We start from the raw sequence: 21,875 nt of genomic DNA, 5'->3' as shown, positions 1-21,875 counted from the left end.
TTATTTGTTACAAATTGTAAAATTTATTTTCACATTAGACTAATGCACAGCAGTTACTTTGAATTGCTGTAACATAAAAGAGCTGGCTAAATATGCTGGAAGAAAAATTAACACGAACTATGAAAAAATGTTTTGTGTTAAATATTAAATTAAGTTCACTAAAAAGTGTTTGGTTAGTAGCTAAGGTCAATGCTATCCTACACTCCAAAGGGATTCTCCTTGACTACACAAAATATCCAATTTTTTGGGCATCTTCTTTCGTTATGCAAGAAGGTATTTCAAGAACTTTATTAGTAGTTAGGACAATTTTTTATATATGGAGGGTTGCACATGTTTTTAAGAAAGCGCAAGACAGAATGGGAGAAATGGTGAACAATTCAGAAAACAAAAGCTAGTTAGATACCAACATGAATATCAGAGAGCATTTAAAACAGGTAAAAGTGTCATGTTATGAACCAAGACACAGTTTAAAGACACTGGTAATGTATGCAGACTATTAAGTCAAGATCAGAAACATGCCACAACATACTCTCAGGACCATTATTTAGAAATGATTGCTAAAAGAAATAGACAAATGACGTCAGCCCTAATAGCAAGAGAGTTCATTGCAGCTACTGGAACTAAACTATTCAGATATACTATGAATGACATGTTGCATAAAAGAGGACTGTATGCAAGAAATTCATGATTTGTGCCCCATTAAGGCAGACTGCAAAATGTCCCCAGACGCAAAATGTCCCCAGTACAGATCGCCGTAGAGCTCTGACTTCCTTTTAAGCTCCATTTACATTAAAGCATATCCATTTTTTTTTCATATAAATAAATAGCATTCTTGATAACAGCTGTTTTCAAATGCTGGATGAACAACCAATCAAGGACCCCAAAAATGTGATTTCAGGTTTGCTAACAAATAATTTTGGTTTACAAGACATTTGCAATGACTTCATAATGAGCCACATAGTTTGAGTTTCATATTTAACCAAAATATTAATTAACATTTAGGATGGCACTTGTAAAAAAAAAGACGGAAAGGTCAGATGAGCAAAATTATGCACAGTTTGCAGCAAGTTTTCAGCAAAATTGAGGACTTTAAAAACCAAAACTCTTCTCCAAAAAACCTGATGACTTTCAAGGACTTACAACAAGGATCAGTAAAATCTCAACATATTATTCCTTTATAACATGGCAAACCCTTGCCAAACATGGACTTGGGAATGTGATTTAAGCATATGCATTTTCTTCATTGTCTCCATTAAATTTGTCCAATGCGAGAATATCAATTACATGGGTATCCTGCACAGAATCAGCTGCATAGTGATTCCTCTCTTTAATGACTAGTTTGAAAATTCATTCATTAAAGTCAAATGCTTAGAAAAACAAAAACTTGAGCTTTAAAGTTCTTCCTAATTTTCAATAATGCTCCATGATATGGTGCTGAAGCCCTCGCAATATGGCATTCAAATGGTTTTATTTCTTTCCCTAAACACCACTTCCATAACCCAAACAATGAAATCAAGGAATCATAAGAACATTCAATGCCTCTTATGTCAGACATGTTTACATCTCTGCACATAAAGCAATAGACGAGGCAAGCATGAAACTCTAATGCCCTTTGTAAGTAATTTAACATAAGACACTGCATAGAAATGATTAAACTTGCATGGGAATAAATGAATTCATCAAGAATGAATGCTTGCCGGCATAGCTACTGGCCAGAAGCTGTTAGCAATTGTAAAGGATTTCCAACTATTGAAAATGAAGCCAAAGAAATCTTACAAATTACAAAAGCAATAGGCTTTTCAGATATGGAAGAAGGAGAAATTAAAGAGAATTTTAATGAGAAATACAGTAAACAATTGCCGCTTTCAACACAAAACACATTCTATTTACTATTTCTCATTAACTATAATTTTTTTAATTTATTCCCGAAAATTCATAAAATAAGATCAAATCTGATGTGTACTCCACATGAATTCCTTGTATGGAATATTTAATTATACAAACTGCATTTCAGCTTATTTCCTTGAATTTCATTAGATGTATATTTCTCATTCAATTTATTCTGTTCTCAGATTGTGGCATGGCAAAAATACATAAAACCTCAAAATATCTTCATTAAAAATTGAAAAATATACAAAAAAATAAAAACCAAATACAGTTAAAACAATCAAAAAAAGCAATTTTTACAATTAAAATTAGAGTTTCTATGAAAAAACAAGCAATTCTGCCAAAAGCCAACACGACAGATTTTTCAGTGCACAAAAATTAGTTTAATTTTGGTCCCACTTGGCAAAAAGACATTGAAGGTGCAGAAACTGAATCCACTATTCTGTATTAAGTTTCAAATGTAAACAAATATGACTGCTATGGTAAACAAAAATTAAGCTTAGCCTCACTTAAACTCTTAAATTCTTGATAATTCTACAATTATTGCATGCAGATTAACTAAAGGCATAAAAACCTTAACCGAAAGATAAGAACAATGTAATTCAATCATTTTTAAAGCAAAAAATATGCAATTTACCTAAATATAAGAATTAAAAAAATTAATTCACTGCTCTGTTACTCAGCTACTTTTGGAAGTGAGTGTGTATATATATATATATATATAATATATATTTAAATTTAAACAAATTTAAATTTTATTTTTAACAAATATGTATAAAGGTAAAAAAGCAAATTTAAATCCTAAAAAAAGGAAAAGAGCCAAAATAATTTTTAAAAAAATGTGCAAACATATAAAAGATTTAATACTCGAACTAATCTACAATATCATTTAAATTCAGAAGCATAAGCAAATCAAGTGCAAAATCAATCCATGAAAATAAATTTACTAATTTAATAAATTAAAATTAAACATTTTTTTAAAAAAATGCATATGTGAATGATTGTTGAGTAGGCAGGAGACAGACTTATCAAGGGGAAGTTGCCTCCAAACCTAACTCTCCAATCATTCAATTCGTGTTTCGTCATTCATGCAGGCAAGGGTAAAAGTCAAAACCAAAAGTAATTCCAATAAAGTGGTTCCCTTAGAAATTAACATTTAAGAATTAAAGTTCAAAAGGTTCAAAAAGGAAAATACTAATGAAGTCTTTTGAGAAACAAGCAAGTAAAGTCAAGAATTAAACTTTTTTTTTTTTAAATATATATATATATAACAATATATATATATATATATATATATATATATATATATATATATATATACACTCACTTCCAAAAGTTAAGCATGGAGAGAAAAATGCTAATTTCTGGAAGCCAATCAGAATTGAAGAGCATGCAATTCGCTTCAGAGGTAGATGGAAGTGTGCAAATATGTTAGGTAACCGCCAATCTCGCTTTCAAGAAATATACAAAAAAGGCTATCTTATAAGAAGCCAGCTTTATAAAGGTTTACAGAAATTGATTTTAAGTACTGATAGAAGGTGTTTAAAACTTTCATACAAGTTGTTTTCAAGACATACGTGTTATGACTTCCAGAAGACAAATGAAAGATTCCAAGCGCTGGTGTGCTGTGGGGCGCATTGAAGCAGGACAGTCGATCATAAATGTTGCTCTTTTCTTCAACGTTTATCATTCTGTAATTTCACGTTTATGGAAACAATTCCAAACCACACAGACAGTTGTCTGAAGGCCCGTAGCCGGTCACCCAAGAGTTATCACCCCAGCGGAAGATCCGATATATTGCTATTGTAGCCAAGCGGAATCGCAGAGTGACCTCTACATGTGTGACATCTATGGTTACAGCGTCCACTGGTAAGGCGATATCTGCAGCTACTGTACACCGAAGATTACATAAGAGTGGACTGTATGCCCGGGTACCTCGAGTTTGTGTTCCTCTAGCTGTCCAATTAAGAGGGGCATGATTACAGTAGTGCCGAGAACATGTCAATTGGAATGTGTCTGACTGGGGCAATGTCATGTTTACCGATGAGTCAAGATTTGCTCTGGAGACAGATGACAAGAGTATAAGAATATGGCATAAACAACGAACCGCAATCAGTCCCAAAACATCACCGAACATCACGCATTCCCAAGCGGAAGGATTATGGTGTGGGTAGGGATTTTATTAGGATACCGCACCGGCCTGCAAATCTTCAAACGGAGTTCTTTGACGGCTGTCCGTTATCGAGATGAAGTCCTAGAACCCATTGTGAGATTGTACGCTGCAGCAGTTGGCCCAACTTTTGTTTTATTGGACGATAACGCACATCCTCATAGAGCTGACATCGTCGATGACTACCTGGAGAATGAAGGGATTGCACATATAGTGTGGCCAGCATATTCGCCCGACCTTAATCCCATTCAAAAACCTTTGGGATGCTCTCGGCCGTGCTGTATCTTCACGTTTCCCACCTCCAGCCACTCTTATTGAGTTGAAAACTGCTCTACAAGAAGAATGGCGATTGCTTAATTCTGCGGTGGTTGACCACCTAATTGAAAGAATAGTCACAAGGTGTAAACTTTGTATACCAGGGTTCGTACACATTTCTGCACACGGAAATTAAGGTCTTTTAAGAACCATTAATGAAAAAAATTAAGGACCTATGAGCAAATGGGAACTGAATAAATTCAATTAAAAATATTATTCTATGCCTGAATTTCACTTTTGTAATACCATCCTAAAAATAAAATACATCCCTAAGTAGTACGCATTATTACTAAACATGAATTAACATAATTATTAATAAGTCTGAGAATAAAATAAACTTTATGCAATTTATCAAGTAGCATTAAATATTTTACACTTATAATAGTTCGTCATATTTGAAAAAAGATAAGTGAAATTTACGTTTTACTAACAGTCAGCTTTATGTTGATTTTTTTATATCTTATTTTGTCACATACTTGGTCAGTCTAGAGGTTTAGTAAATAGCAGGTGGATTTTATGTCAAACGGCATACGTTAAAATGAGAAGATCATATGGTGTATGGTGTATTGAGAATACGGCAAAGTACACTAGGGCTATCTGCCTAAGGGGAGGGATGCCTTCGTGGAGGACTTTCTAAGGAAAACTGGCTTGTAGACACGTTACACATAGGGAAAACCAAGAAAACGCCCATGCAGCCAGCCCGTTCACGGATTTGAACCTTGGACCGAACTACCAGTGTTCAGCGATTTTACCGCTCGGCCACTGATGGGCGAAGTAAGATCATAATCAGCACGATTCATAACAAGAGACAATGTCACCGCTGCTGCTTGTCTAGAGACACACTTGCTGATCAGAACAAACGTGAAAGTCCTGATGTAGGCATGGTTTGGGCAAGTGCTGATGTTAGTCAGGCTCTGTTTGATGCAGTTAGTGTCGTAGCTTTGTGTACAGTTCCAGAGGCTGTAACCCAGTTAATATACTTTAAGGTTCCAATAAGCCATTAAAGCACCAGAGGCGATAAGTTATTTTGTATTATTTTAAGTCTCAGTAGATGCAAAGTTTTACTTTAATTTTTACATTTTTGTACCTTATCTTTTAACCACAGTGAGTATTAATGAAAGGCAATAACTCGCTTTAATATGTAGAGATAATTTTAAAGGGTAAGCAGTTAATTATACATAATTAAATAAGGTAATTTGATAACCTCAGTCCTTATGGATTTACATGACCACTATTAAATTTTATTTTTTTAACAATATTTGTTAAAAAAGCCCTATTAAAACAAAAATCTAATAAATTTCACAGTTTAACATGCATGTAATTTATGACATTGATTCTTAAACGATATTAGGATAATTACACATTAAAAGCTACAAAACATTTATGTTTTGTAACAACAACACTCAACAAAATATTTATCCGTCATTTTAATTTGAAGCCTTCCCAGGCATTTTGGCTAGTTTATATCGATTTCTTTCTCTTTAAGCATCTTTTCTAACAATTAGAGATTTGTCTCAATACCAAACCAATGTTTTTGCTAGTTTCTGCATACTTTATATCCTAACTTTTCAACCTCTCCACAATGTACCTTTGAGGGTTTACTTGATCTGGTAAAAGTTAAATGGTCCAAAACTCCCGACAGACGTGAAGCATATTATCGCTATGTCTGAAATTAACTACAATATCAAACAAAGGTTTAAATAAGAATCTTATTTAAAAAGAACTTAGAAGATAAAGGTATGCTCTGATGCTAACAAAATCAATTACAGCTCACAGTGATGTAATTAAACAAGAACACTCAAATTCAAACTAAAAATGTGGACTAGTGGTCAAAGATTATACAATTTAATTTTTATCAGGGTTCATACACATTTCCTTACATGAAAATTAAGGACTTTTAAGGACCATCAAAGAAAAATTAAGGACCTATCAGCAAACAAAAAAAAAAAAAAAAAGAATAGAATAAAGCAATTATCCATACAACCGACTTCATGCTTGTAATTTCACTTTAAGAAACTAACAGAAGTGTGTATTATGCACTATTATTAAATTCAATTTAATACTTAACATAAAACAATTTTGAAAATTAAACTAACTCCTTACAAGTTATGAAGTAGATAACATTAAATTAGGAACATAATTTCTTGAAAAACATGTATAAGTGTATTTTACACTAATAACAGTCACAGATATTTTAGAGATTTACATGATTATTATTTAACTTATTTGATATTTATTTAAACACAGTCAACTACTATTATAATCACAATGTAAGAATATTTTGCAGATTAAAATAACAGATTTGTAAACATACAATTTATTTCCTTGGTTTTTTTGAAAGATACTAGAATAATAAACTATACAATAAAAGATACAAAACATTTATACTTTTCTTAAATCTGAAATTTTTTCAGATATTTTAACATCTAATTTATTTATGTCTAACTAATTTATTTATGTCTATGTTCCTTTTCTTTAACTATTCTTCTAAGTTCATTTGCTTTGTTTGATAAACAAATCAATGTTCCTGCTGGTCTCGGCTTCATCTAATTCTTCATTAATATCTTTAATGTTTCTTTGAAGAAATTTTTTTCTTCTACTTCATATAATCAATTTCTTCCTCAATAATATTTCTTTTCCTCTTTGAATTCTCAGATTTAGTTAAAGATTTTTGTTCTTCTAAATACTACTGCATATATTTAGACCTTGCAGAAGCTGCTGCTGATCTCATTTCTTTATTAATTTCGATATTAAGAATACCTCCAGAAAATTTTATGTAATCAAATACTGTGCAATAAAAAATGTATGATGAGTCACTTAAATTTTCAATTGCTTTATTTACCGAGAAGCCCCTTTCCACAGAGGCCTGTCCATGTGACAAGATAAGAATCATTTTCACTATTTTCCATACTTTTTGAATAGTGAAAATCATGAAAATAAGAAGTGAAAAATGTGTCAAGAGAAAGATTTTGAGGATCAAAAATAGAAAATTCATGTAAATTTGTCTTAACTACTTTGTTTAGAAACTCTCCAAACTGCAGCAGAATTTCATCACAATCATCTTGTAAAATGCGTTTATTTGGCATTAATACCGTTAGAAGTATTTTCATTTTGTTCTGGGCTTTTTCTGGACTTTTAGCCATCAATCGTGGGTCTACACAAGATGCATTTCGAATAAGAGAATAATTTATTGGACATTTAGACATTAAGTGTTATACCATTGTTAAGACACATTGTTGACCTTCTTGTTTCAATGCAAAACTTTCAGCTTGTGAAATGTCCTTCTTGCGGCATTTATCATTCATTAACTGCTCGGCAATGAATCCCAAATAAACTTTGCTTTTATCATTATAACAATTTGGATCATTAAAATTAAATTTATAAAGATTTTCTGCTTTAGTTATTTTTGAATATTCTAGTTTCAAAATTTTAAGGTGCTGAAGCGAAGGCAATCATTTACAAGTTTTAAGATATCTCCAGCAAAAAAGGGAATAAGTAGTTTATCACTTTGATAATATTCAAGGAAAGGCAATAATATTTTCGACAGAGACATAAAAAATTTAATTTTATAAGAAATGTTTTATCTTTAGTTGCCTCCAAAATATTTGAGAAGGATTTCGATGAATTTTTTTTAAACTTCCCCATTTCAACTTTTTTAATGTACAGTAGCAAGTCATCCCATATTTCAATGGCTCTTTCAACTGCTGGGACATTTTGCAACCATCGGTAAACGCAGAACTTCACAGGTAGCTTTTTTAAGCCAGATATACTTAAAAAATCTTCACGTCTTGCAGGAGAATCTTTAAAAATCCAATATAAGGAGGATAAGAATGATGGAATGTCCCAGCCAGTGGATGACATCCCATACTTGAAAGCATTGTTAAGAATGTGTAAACCACATGTTTCTAATGTCGAGCATTGAATGTTATATTCCTTTGTCAAGTCCTGTTGCAATAAATCATAAAATTTCCAGTTTACTGCAGGACCATCCATCGATATTTGTAAAAGTTTTGACAAGTCTAGTTTCTCAACACATTCATAAAATTTGGATAAAATAATTTCACTTGTTGCATGCCCTATAAATACAGAAGTAAGGTACTAAGTTCTGACCTTATTTTCATGACCTTACCTCACATGAATATCTAGTTGCTTCTTTTGATTTGTCAGATTAAGAGTCTCATCAATTAGTAATGTAAAAAAGTCAGCATTTTTACAATGCTTTAGTAACAAAGTTTTAAAATAAGGGCCAAGACCAAAATGACAGATATAAGCACATTTCTTTTCACCACATGAAAACTGTTTTGCAATGGAACTATTTAGGAACATTTTAGTGAATAACGGCACAATATCATCGCACGATTTAAAAGAATAGTGCCTTTTGATGCACTTGAAAGCCCACAATATTTCTGCATCTGTAACTTCAGATTTGAAAAGAAAAGAATTGATTTTATTATTTTCTACACTTATTGATGTTGAATTAGCAGTTACATCTTTTCCTGAAGTAGATGGTTCTTCTAACAAAATTCATGATACTGTTAGAAGAAACTCTGCAGTTGAGAAGGGAAAGATATTTTGCACCTAAAAGGGGCATTACATGCACGGCATTAGTAAAATTAAATATTGCATATATATATACAGTCAAAAGTCTTTAATCCGGACTCATCGGGACTTCGGCGATTCCGGATTATCGATTTTTCCGGATTATAGATCATCAGTTTAAATCTGGTAAGATCTCATGCAGAAATTATAAAATTAAAAATATGAAACCGTAATTTATAAAATAATGAGCAATTATGATCTAAAGGGTATCAAAATTTACAAAAAAAGAAGCTTAATATTTATTTGTTTACTTTAATAACCATTTCTTTCATCGCGCGCATGCGTAAAGCATACATTACGCATAGTCGAAATTAGAAAATTGCAACCAGAAAACTATTTGATTTGTATTCGTGATATTTATAATGACGAGGAATTTGATTTAAATCATATCAAAGACGGAGTAGATCGAGATGAAATACAACATTTAGTAAGGAATTATAAGCCGACTAAAATTAAAACATCCGCCCTGAAGATAACGATAGTGCTGACAGATCAACTTACAGTTCATTGCTAGCCGCAACGCTTATGCTAAAAATAGATTTTGTTAATGATACTCATAGGACAAACGATTATATTTAGTGCTATTTGAATTAAGAATAACTTATTTGTTATTCACATAAAGCCAGAACCTGCGCCAGAGCTCGCATGACCGCACCAGGCAGCAGAATTTAGGGAAGTTAAACAGAACTTTTTCATTGCGATGACAATGCCCCAATTATCAATCAATTAACGGATGTCGAAATCTATAGTATGGTTCTAAATCCAGAAAATACAGCTACCGATAGCAAAGAAAGTAACAGAGAGGTTACTGAAATAGAAAAAATTTTGATTGACAAGTTATTCGGAATTCTCGACACAGCAATTACAGGACTTGAACAATGGAACTGAATAACTGAACAAGAAATTATATGTCTATAGTATTAGTCTAAAGTATTAGCAGAGAAAACAAATCAAACAACTTACATTGAAAGAAATGTTTAATAAAGTAAACATATAAATATTAAGCTCTTTTCTTTTGTAAATTTTGTTACCTTTTAAATCCTAAATGCTTAATTATTTCATAAATTACGATTTCATATTTTCAATTTTATAATTTCTACGTGCCATCTTAGTAGATTTAAAATGGTCTAATATACGAAAAAATCTCAAATCTGGGATCGCCGAAGTCCCGACCTCGGACTTGTACTGTATATAATACGGAATGTATATTTTCAGTTAAACTTCTACCCAATAACTTTAGCAATTGATGAAAGTTAATTTTGCGTCTAGTTAATTCAGGAAAATTAGTTTCAATTAGTTGTTTTCAGCTTTAAAAATATTACAAAAAAATTTAATTAGTTGTTTTCAACTAATAATTGTATCGCCATTAGTAAAAATAATGCATTAATTACTATCAACAGCAGTTTTTTTTTTTTTTTTAATTCGCTAAAACTTCGTATATATCCCGTTACTGCTCATCATAAAGTCGCCAAATCCCTTGTGCATAGGATTAAACCAAATACTTAATTGTCTATTGAAGCTTCAAAAAGTATTTCCGAACTTCACTTTTTCTCATCTAGCGTTACCGAATTTGCCCTTGGCTATCTAAAATCGAAATGGAGCCAACAGATTTCCCGCGAAATCGATAACACACCCTGTGCAGAAATAAACTCATAATCCCAATATCCCATGCATATATGTGCAAAAGAGAATAAACTCCGTAGAAGGTGGTCAAAAATTAATTTATGGCTTAGAACTTCCGGCTTCACGCTTTCGTCACAATCTGCCTAAATTTATAGATAACACCTGTTTCGAAAGATTGGGTGAATAGCCAATCAGACACCGATATACTTTCGTTCTAGGGTAGCTAATTGTTTTTTTATCATTTGCAACGCAAATCCGCCAACAGATTGGTTAAGAGCCGTGTAATTTTAATTCCATATTCATGAGAAATCGCAATTCACACTTAGAATGGCAATCATTAGAAACGATAAGAAATGTCAAATGAGCAAAATTGAGTACCGTTTATTCATTTTGACCAAAATTAAGGACTTTTAAGGACCAAAAATCATTTTTGAAAAATTTAAGGACCGTACGAACCCTGTTTATTTAATCTGGTTCAGTAACTCTATCATATGAGGAAATTGAAATGGGAAATTATAGTAAAGGCTAAAATCATAAATAACTGGCTAATTTACATAATAATAACTGCATATATCTTTGAAGAATAATTTTCTTTATGCATTCAATTTCTTCAACATGTTTCCTTTTCATTTTAGAATTTTTGGACTTAATTAAGGATTTCTGTTATTCTAAAAAAACACTAAATGCATTTAGGATGTACAGAAAAAGTGGCTAATTTTATTTCTTTAGCAATATCCAAATTCAGAAGAAATACAAAATATATACGGTAAAGGCCGGTTACAGAGCTGATGTGGCAGAATTTTTAGAATTTAGTGACACACGGAACAACAAAATCTAGAAATGGCAAAATTTTTAGAATTTAGAGCAGGAAATGAAAGCAGAATTTAGAAAGGCACTAAGCAGCAGAATTTAGGATCTACAGACATTGCATCAGGTGGGAAAATGCCTAGTGCGAGCTATGTGTATGATGCAATAAGACATATTAGATAAATCTTTTAAATTATAAGTATTCAATTTCTTTATTAATAAAAAAATCCCTTTCTATAATGCCTGCCCATGTGATAAGATTAGAAGCATTTTTGATATATTTCATGCTTGTGTCTTAGTGAAAAGTAGAGAAAATAAAGGGAAGATAAACATGTTAAGATTCCAGTATCAGAAGTGAAACATTCAAATATTATGTTTTCATTGTTCTTCCAGACGTTCTCCAAAAAGTAAAAAATTCACTGCAAACTTTCTGTAAAATACATCTATTATGTGTTGCTACCATGGAGATGCATTTCATTTTGTCACATATTTCTTGAATCTTCTAGAATCGGTCTATAAATCTTGCCTTCAAATCCTTCTAAAATTTCCAAGCTGCAATGTTTAAAATCATAAAGAAAAATTATCCCTACCATTTCTATAACAGAAATATTTTGGGAAAAAAAAAAGGAGGGGAAAAGGTCTACGCGGACATTCTTCGCGAAATAAAAAAGTAGCATGTAAGCATGTTCTCAGAATATGCATCAGTTTTCTCTATAAAATTCTGAGAATTTTAAATATTCTGAGACAATTACATGGGAAAAACTCTAATTACGAAAAAATTAAAAACAAGACATTTAAAATTAATTATATAGCTAATTTTGCTTTTGCTAAGAGCTGTTTCGTAAATTGAGCTTTATAGCATTACACCTTGTTTATTTTTCAGATATAAAATATTGTATAATAAGTTGCCAAAATGAAACTTTATAATATGACAGCGGAAAAATAAAAATGTTTTATTTTAATGTATTTTAATGAAATATTTTATATTTATAAATTATAATGTATTTTAATGAAATTAATCATAAATTATAATGTATTTTAATGAAATTAATGTTACGATGTTTAAAAAGAAATCATCGAAAAATTCTCAGATCTCGGATTTAGAAAGTTTCTGTACAAACTGATCTTAAAATTGCCAAAATGTTGAAAAGTCGCCAAATTTAGAGCCATTTAATAAAAGAATTCACATTCTCGAAAGTGAAAAGTTGTTTATGAGCTCTTTAACCCTCTGAGCATAATGACCGGGTTTAGGCGGTCAAGACGGCCTATCTCGAAAGCGTTATGGACACTTCTAGGCGGTCACTGGAAAAGTGTTCGAAAGCGTTACTGACGGTTCTAGGCGGTCAGTGGTGAAGACCTCGAAAGCGTTATGACCGCCTTAAAGCGGCCGTGCAGATGTCTCCTGCCCCCCTTATTTCTGGAACCCTGAAGATCTCTAAATGACAGTTCTCAGTAGGAAGCAAAGAGGGTTGCTCTTTTTCGTTTTAAACCGCTATGTTTAATCGCCAAGAAAACGCTTGAGCATGTAGTGGTTTATAAACAACAAACAAACGTGGACATTCTTCGTGAAATAAAAAAGTAGCATATAAGCATGTTTTTTCAATACTCTCTTTAAACAGATAACATTTTCATAAAATATCCTTTAGTTTTTAAATTGAATGTTCAGAAATATGCGAAATGCTCGTGAATTCAATTAAAAAATAGCATTAGGAAATATTTAAACAAATTTACTTATGGATATATAGATACATAATTAAAACCGACAAGTTATAAGCTTTAATTATTCGAGTGAAACGAATAGCGCATTTAATTACTGCATTTAATTTAATATGGCATTTAATATGAGTGATATATACATGTAAAGAATAACATAATTAAACAATAATTCAAATAAAAATTAGCCATCAACAGTAATTTATAGTAAGCGTATTTTGAACGGGTTTATGAAGCATAATCTAATTTGATAGTAAAAATAAAAATGGCGAATTATTTATTCATTTTGGAACAATATTCGTTGCTTATACTGGTTTGATGAAGTTCTGTTCAAATTCATTTCAAATATTCCAAATCTTTTTATGTACATTGATTTAAATGCGATTTTTATTAGAAAAAAATTCAATGAGTTTGATTTTCTTACATAATTGTAATTAGATTGTTCAACGGAAAATAACTACAAGCAGAAAGGCAAAGGTGTGTTAAAATTTCTGTATTTTGCTATATAAATTATTAAAATAACCAACCTACAGCCTAACAACTGAATGTCCGAAATATAACCCGCAACTTTTCTAAATGTAACAAATTTCAGTCAAAAAAAACCACAGTAAATAAATAAAACGAAATACTATTAAGAAAAGAAGCACGAAAATTTACTTTATGTTTGCTTACTTTATTTTTAGTCCAAAAAAAATTTTTGCCCTGAGGGACTTTTAATTTCGCTTTGGCATTTTTTATTGAAAACTATAAACGGCGAATCACTTTTCAAATTGTTGCCACTAAATATTATCGCTCTGTATTATACTTAAAGAAATTAAATAATGAAGAATCTGCATGAATGTACGTATGTTTCTCGCATTGTAATAAAATAACGGTACCTAGATCTATCAAAATTTAAATAACGTAATCCTCCATACAATATGGGCATGTGGAAGCCCTAATTTGAATTTGAAATTTGTTTTATTATCGATTTCATATTTTTATAACACTTCAACGAATTTTTGATTAAAAAACTAAACGATTTCAAAGCGAGTAATGTCAACCCCGTACGAAAAAATCCCATTTTTATCTCCAGCGTGAGAGACTCTAAGATATGCTCATTTTAAAATCATTTTTAGATATTGATGTTGAACTGAACTTTATGGTTTGAGTACGTAGAACATGATATTTAATGAGGTAACACACAAAACGTTAAAAACACTCCTTTGGATGTAGTTTAAAATCTGAAACCTTTCATATTTTTATTTATTATTCCAAAGGGGCGTATTTGTATTTAAAACAATAGTCCTTGAGAGACTATTGTTTTAAATACTAATACTGTTTTCGTTTTTGCGATTTTGCGTTGAATCACTACAAACGGCAAATCCCTTTCAGACTGTTGCCACCAAATGTTAGAGTCTCGCATTACATTTGAAGTAATTAAATAATGAAAATCTGCATAAATGTGTGTATATTTCTCACAGAAAAAAAGGTTTGAAAAAAGGCCATCCAAGTTTGAATGACGTAATCCTCCTACGGATATGGGCATGTGGAAGATCAAATTTGAAATTTGGAATTTGTTTTATTATCTATTTCATATTTTGTTAAACTTTAACGAATTTTTGAGAAACAAACTCAACGATTTCAAAGCAAGCAATAGAAACACTCTACGGGGGTGGAAACCTTTTTATCTCCAGCGCGCGGAATTGTTTACCGGAAATTCTAAATATATGCTCATTTTAAAATTAATTATCGACATTGCTATTGAACTGAATTTTGTGGTGTAAGTGAAAAGAACATGATATTTAATAAATAAAGGTACTACACAAAACGTTAAAGAAATGTCCTTTTGGACGTAATTTAAAATCTGAAACCTGTCAGATTTTTTTAAAAAAATTTTATTGTTTTTTGAATGTATGTTGTTGGTGAATGACACAGTAGTCGTGTATAATCTGAATATATAATAATTATTTGTGCTATTTTTTATTTGAAATGCATAGAATTCTCTAAAATAGTAGCATTCTTAGATTGAATATTGTCTAAGCAGGTGCAATGATATATTAACTTCATTACCATACCAAATACAGTTTCTTTTTAATTTAAAAACTTCGTCAGCGGTCTGAAGCACCTTTTTGAATCATAGGATGAGTTTTAATAAAATTTGTAGTAGCCCGAATTTTTATAAGTATTCAGAAATACTGAAATAAAAAAGCTAAACTTTTTAGAATTTCTTTATCAAAGTATTACATCTTAGGCCAGCAAGACCTGATTAGTAAAATCTGGAAAGGATTTTTGATTGTTTAGTAAGAAGTAAAAAAAAAAGTACTCTAGGTCTAAGCAGTAAAAAAAAAAAAAAAAAAAAAAGCTTGTCCCTCTATCGAAAATTATCACGTTAGAAAAGATTTTGCAAGACATTAATATTTTAGATTTTTTTTAATTTAGTCTCTTGTTTTGGAGATGGTGTTCAAGCATTTTACCATTTTATATTTTCACATGTGCAGAATTTTTATATTTTTTATTGATCACTGTATTTTTAACTTCCATAGCATAAATTAAAGAAATACACATAGCAACTTCCGCCATAAACAGATGACTTAAGAGAAATTTGTTTTGACATATTTATGCGAAAGACTAAATAAATATTAAATGCTTTTGCATTTATGTTACATGACAGTAATTAGAAAACAATAACTGTAGATGTGCAAAAAACCTGTACTTCTGTATTTTTAAAGAAAGTACAAAATAGTTCAGAATAGCAGATGGCTTTGAGATCATTCAGTAATGTCATCGTAAGTATATTCTCTTCACGTTTTGGAAGAACTGCAGCAGTTCAGATTTGTCGTAAAAGAGTAATTACACCCCTGGGGATTGGCGTACTTACGGAACGGAGAAACAAGCTTTGAAAACATACTCATACAAAAGTCCTACCTTTTCTTCGACAGATAAATGACAGATGTGATATTTTGAACATATGCTTTCAATCAGTTGTTTCCTTCTAACAAAGTGTCTTGCGTGGCTAGCAGGATCCTAGCAAAGTCTTGTAATAGTCTCTTGTTTTAAATATGCTGTGTTCGAACTCAAATTCAAAGACAGGCATTTAAAAGATTTTATTAATGCTTTTTTTTTTTTTTTTTTTTTTTTTTTTACATTCGACTATTCAATATTTGTTAAAAAAATAAACACATAAATAAACTTGCATAGCAGATCAAAATTATGTTGCTGTGGAAATGTTTCATCAACAGTTATTAGTAGTTATAACAGCATAACTAAGTAAGCCCATTTCGAAATATGGATGATATTGCATTCATTATTTTTAATCTGAAACAATATCAAGTTGTTATTACTAGATAAAATGGCTTAAAATAAGCTGACACATGATAAGAAAATTTTTTTAAATGAAAATTGGATTTACTTTCTTTCACATAATATCTGACCAGTTCTTCCAAAATATTTTAAAGCTTACTTTACTACATAATAGAATTGTCTCCACGTTCGTTGTTTTTAGTTAGTAATTTTAATTGGGGCTGTTATATAAGAATGCTATTTGTCGTTGTTGTTTTGTTATAGTGCTTATTTTATTGCATAATGCAAATTTTGATCAATTTGTTAATTTTATAATGTATAGAGGAACTTCAAAAAGAACAAAAGTAATTTCCACCGTTATAATATGTCCTTAAATGGTTCGCAATAAAAACATAGTTAACTAAGTAGTATACTACATTATATTAATTAATTTACTAACCAAATAGCAAAAACATTTCAAATTCGAAATCCATCTTTTTACTAAGTACTTTTTGCAAAGTAACAAAAATTCTAATCCCTTTGTTGTTTAAATTAAAGATAAATAATTTTTTTTTTTTCCCATGAAATGCTAATTTTATGTTATTTGATAAAAACTGGGAAGTGCAAAATCAAAATCCTGGCGAAATACATATACTTATGAATGAACACAGCACACAAACATTTCTTCACCCTAAGCCTGAACACAAATAATACTTTAAACAGCTTAAAATGAATCCACTTTCAAAGTACTTAATTTGTGATAGCTATTGACAGCTAAAAACATTTTCCAATATTACAAGATAAAATGAGGTTATTTCTCAGATAGTTTCACAAATAAACTCACAAAATAAAGAACGCTTTTTTAAATTTTTAATTTGCAATATGTTAGATGCTTTATTGAAGAATTTGCAACATCGTTCTGATTTTCATTTTATCCAAGATTGCCATTATGTTTCACTGATGAGCAACTTTCTAATTGTTAGTCCAATGTAGAGTCCTCCTTCTGTTTTCTCATAAAATAGCCTTTGTAAATTTAGAGTTTAATTTAGCAAAACGTTTTCCACCTAAGTGTAAAATTTCTTCGTAAAGGATTCCCTAAAGAAATCTGCTTGTATTTATGTTGCATTTAGGGATTATTTTCAAAAACACACGCTGCTGTTTGTAATTTTTACTAGGTGAACAAAAGAAATATTTTTTTTTAAGAAAAAATATAACTTAACTGCAAGCTATATCTTATTCCTAGATAGCGAAGCTTGATTACAAACTCAATTTTTAAAACACAGTTAATTATCTTTATGCTTTAAAAAATGACTTGTCTGGTAATTGTAAATGCATAAATCACTTGTTTTTTAAAACTAAGTGATCCACTCTAAGTTGAATAATTACAAATAGCATAATGTGAACGATTAATGAAGCTAGAACCGCCAGTTTATTCTTATGTAATTAATAAAAATTTCATTGTTTCAGCATCCTAATATCTTTCTTCTTCCATACTAAAGCTCACATTTAAGCTTTAGAAAATAATCATATTTCTTTCAATTACCATCCCTCAGTCGAAACTGATGAATAAGAGTTTTCATGCATAACAAAGGTGTTTTACTGGGTATTCGGGTAGAAAAAAAATTCTCGAAAAATCTAAGTTGTTAATATATTTTTGGATAACATCCTGAGAGGAATTCATTAATAATAGTAATACGTAAAGCCATGAAACAGGTAAACTCAAAACATCCTTGGAAGGATCAAAATCATGATCGATTCAGTTATTTAAATAACGCAAACCTGCGAGGGTTACCTGCCTATGAGGAAGTATGAATCGTGGAGGACATTCTGAGGAAAACTAGCATATTATACAGGGGGAAAACCACAAGAACCAACCATGCAGCCGGTCAGTTTGTTTGTGATTGAAACCAAACCAGGTCGAACTGCCAGTATTCAGAGGTGTATCTTAACTACTGATGAGGCTTGGATCACAATCATGAATCTTCAAACTTATTCATCTAGACGTGCTGTCAATTTATCTTAGAAGGGCACACACAAAAAAAAAAAAAAAAAAAAAAGAAAGAAAAAAAAAAGAAAAAACTTTCCTTATGTTCTCTACTACTTGCACCACCACAGGACACAAGGTAAACCAGTAAGCAGGGTTGCCACTCAAACAGGAGAATGAAATTCCCTGACTTTTCCAGGTTTTCCAGGTGTGTTTCAAGAAAATTCCAGTCTATCCGCATAATGTACGTTGGCTGTGCTAAGAGGTAAATTAATTATGGTATTACTTGTAGTGTGTAGCAAATTCACTTAATTATTCAACAAATCCCAGAGGACATTTATTCTTAATTATTCTTGGTATACTTTGTTTGATAATTTTGTTTAGTTTTCCACTTAAGAAACTTAATAAAATTTAAGATATATACATTGGATAACAAATATATGTTTTATTTAATTATTACTCATGATCATCACCAGTTCAACATGAGGCTAACCCGGTCCTTATAAATCACAACGCAATGCTAAACAGTTAGGTTAGATTTTAGGTAAATTTAATTTGCGTGAGGTATGTTCTTAAAAGGCACCTTAACACTTGAAAACACAAATATAATTATAATAGTTGTTGTTTTCTCCACTGAAGATTGAGATTAGAATCTTCCCAATCTGGAATAAAATAAGGCTTTTTTTTTGCAGACATTCTGCAGCTAATCGAAAGAAAGAAATCTATTTTAATAAATTGAGGTATTTTATATTTATTTCGCAGCATACATAAGGAAAAAATATGTGCATTAAATTTCGTGATGGTATGTCATCATATTGCTATAATTAATTTCAGGATTATGCCAGAGAAAATTTCCTGAAAATTGGAAATATTATTTACTAATAATAAATAAATTTAGAGGGAAGAAGCAACATTAAATTATATGAATAACATACAAATAATTACTTAAAAATTGAATTAGAATAATCAACGATATTTTAGCGAATATAGTTATATTACATGGCTAGCCTAGATGACTGATTACTATTTTTTTATTTTACTGCAAAATGGCAAGGTATTTATTAAAAAGAAAAAAAAAAGGTTTAAAAAGATTTTGCGGTAAAATTCTAGTATACGGTAAGGCTTTGGCACGATTTTGAAAATTGTCGCCAAGACCAAAATGACCCGTTTACTGCGCATTATGATGTCGCCAAATCCCATTATTATTCTAACCAAAGAACGTGTATGTAAAGAAGAAAACGTTCCATTCAAGTAAAATGCTATAACGCCGTTAGAATGCGAAGGGAAAATTTGCCAAGGGATTTGGCGACGGAACCTGGCAGCCAGAATTTCCCTCTCCGCGATGTGTACAGGAAATTGAGAAACACGTGTTAAGAAGAAACGCTCTTTGACAAAAAGAAAACTACGAAAATCCGTTTTTAAAATTATTGCGAAAAATCCACGCAATAATTTTAAAAACGGATTTTCGTAGTTTTTTTTCCCCCTGAAAATAACTAATCCATGAATTAATTTACTTGCGCCAAAAAATATTTTCTTTTCCTTTAGAGTTTAACCACTTGCGCTAAGACTAAACTTCACGGTTGCGGTGCCGTGCGCTACAATATAACAAGCGGTAAAGTGTCTCATTTACGCCGCTCCGCATCTGCGAGTGCAATCCAGAGCTGTAACTCGAGAAATAAACAATCTCGTTGTTAGGCGATATTTTCATTTTTGCGATAAATGCTTATCGACGTGGTGTTCATGTCGCTCACAATTTGAGACAAAAGCATCTCGACGTGCGTGGCACGTCTTTTTAGCGCAAGTCGTTAAAGAAATTTTAAAGGATATTCATTTTATGAACTCTTGATAACGTGACCTTCGAACTTCGACACCGGTTTCGAGCTTTGGCTACAGATATCAGACATGCACAGCTGTTTCCCTCTATGATGGAACGGAGCCACGTCTGTTGCAGAGAGGTTTTCCTTCTTTACAATACATATTCTTTGATTCTAACCTCCATGGTACCGTATACTAGGATTAAACCCATTTTGTTTTATACGAGAACAGGTACTTTCTTTAGTTCATGCACTGCACATGTACTGGAAACCAAAAGTTGTGGGAAAGTTGCTTTGCCTTTCTAAAAGACAATCAAATTGGAGCTGCGAAAATTGGCTCTATGCCAGCTACCCGAATGACACTCACGTGATACATAATTCGCCAAAAAAGTTATCTCTTCCGACGTCTGCGCAAAAATCGCTTTTTTTGGCGGGATCGTTGTATGAACTTCCCTGACTTTTCCAGATTTTGACAAAAATACTTAAATTCCCTGACTTTTCCCTGAATATTTTGGTCAATTTTCGAATTCCCTGACTTTTCCCGGTTCTCCCGGTTTTCCAGGTAGCGTGGCAACCCTGAGTAAGTCTTTATAAATGTACTAGCACGACAGCATTATATGAATTGTTGGGCATTTTAACTTCAAAAATTAGATAGAATAATTATTGAAAATATTATGTTCAATTATTTTTAAGTTTGTTTGCAAACTGATTTTTGCCTTTCCAATTAAAAAAAATTTCGAATCATATCTAGATGCTAGATATATCATTAAAACATTTACTTGATTTGGCCATTCACTTAACTTACACGCTGACTATTTAAATAGGGCACTACCAATTGGCACACTGAAAATTATCATATTCATCTAAGCGAGATGGATATGATTCGCATCTCTTTTCTGTTTCGCATCTCTTTCTCGGAAACAAATCTACCTCTGTAGTAGATTAATGTATAGGTAGCAGACATTCTGCTACTGTCAGCCGAGCGGTAAAGTCGCTGAATAGTCGCAGAATACCGAGTTCTGACTTAAGTTCGATTCTAGAACGGGCTGGCTGCAGGAGCATTTTCATAGTTTTCCGCATATATAACATATATACGAGCAGTTTCTTTAAACAGTCCTGGGGCCCACCAGTGGACGAGCGGTAAAGACGCTGAACACTGGTAGTTCGGTCCGAGGTTCGAATCCAGCGAACGGGCTGGCTGCATGGGTGTTTTCGTGGTTTTCACCATGTGTAACGTGTATACGAGCCAGTTTCCCTTAGAAAGTTCTCCATAAAGCCATCCCTTCCCTTAGGCAGATAGCCCTCGAGACTTTGCCGTAATTAAATAACCTAACCTTTAAAAAGTCCTCCACGAAGAGACCCTTCTCTTAGGCAGACAGCTCTAGTATGCTTTGATGTAGTCAAATAAGCCAAAACATTCTGTTGGCAAAAAAGCAAGATTGCATTTATTGTGAATAATTTCTAATGCAAAAGTTATACTTGTTACTAAGGAAAGAATTTATTTTTGTGTAAAATTCAGATTGCTTGAATTTTAATAATTCTCAGAAACGAAACACAAATAACAAAAAACTAAAAAAATATTCATAATTAATTAGGATATATAAACGATGTTATCATTAAGCATATTTTTAAAGAAAGAATATTTTGTAATAAATAAATGAAAAATATATTTAATATTAAAGAATCCTCTATATATCTCTAC

The 21,875-nt window shown here is 31.5% G+C and overlaps 2 protein-coding genes across 3 annotated transcripts in view; both read right to left on the bottom strand.

The window, feature by feature from the left end:
• Positions 1–21,875, bottom strand: part of LOC118198978 (peroxisomal targeting signal 1 receptor-like) — a 159,956-nt gene that overhangs the window by 100,130 nt on the left and 37,951 nt on the right. The window lies entirely within an intron of this gene.
• On the bottom strand, positions 1,222–8,698 carry LOC146993550 (uncharacterized). The gene is made up of 3 exons (XM_085806910.1): positions 8,612–8,698; positions 7,190–7,271; positions 1,222–1,334 (listed from the first exon to the last, which is right to left on the bottom strand). Exons 1-3 carry the CDS (start codon positions 8,696–8,698, stop codon positions 1,222–1,224), a joined length of 282 nt encoding a protein of 93 aa, XP_085663036.1.

The sequence above is a fragment of the Stegodyphus dumicola genome, chromosome 12 (assembly GCF_044657685.1).
Source record: "Stegodyphus dumicola isolate Sdum_Otavi_A_Nest chromosome 12, ASM4465768v1".
Lineage (NCBI taxonomy): Eukaryota > Metazoa > Arthropoda > Arachnida > Araneae > Eresidae > Stegodyphus > Stegodyphus dumicola.
The sequence above is the reverse complement of the archived record's forward strand: the minus strand, read 5'-3'. Positions and strand labels throughout refer to the sequence as shown.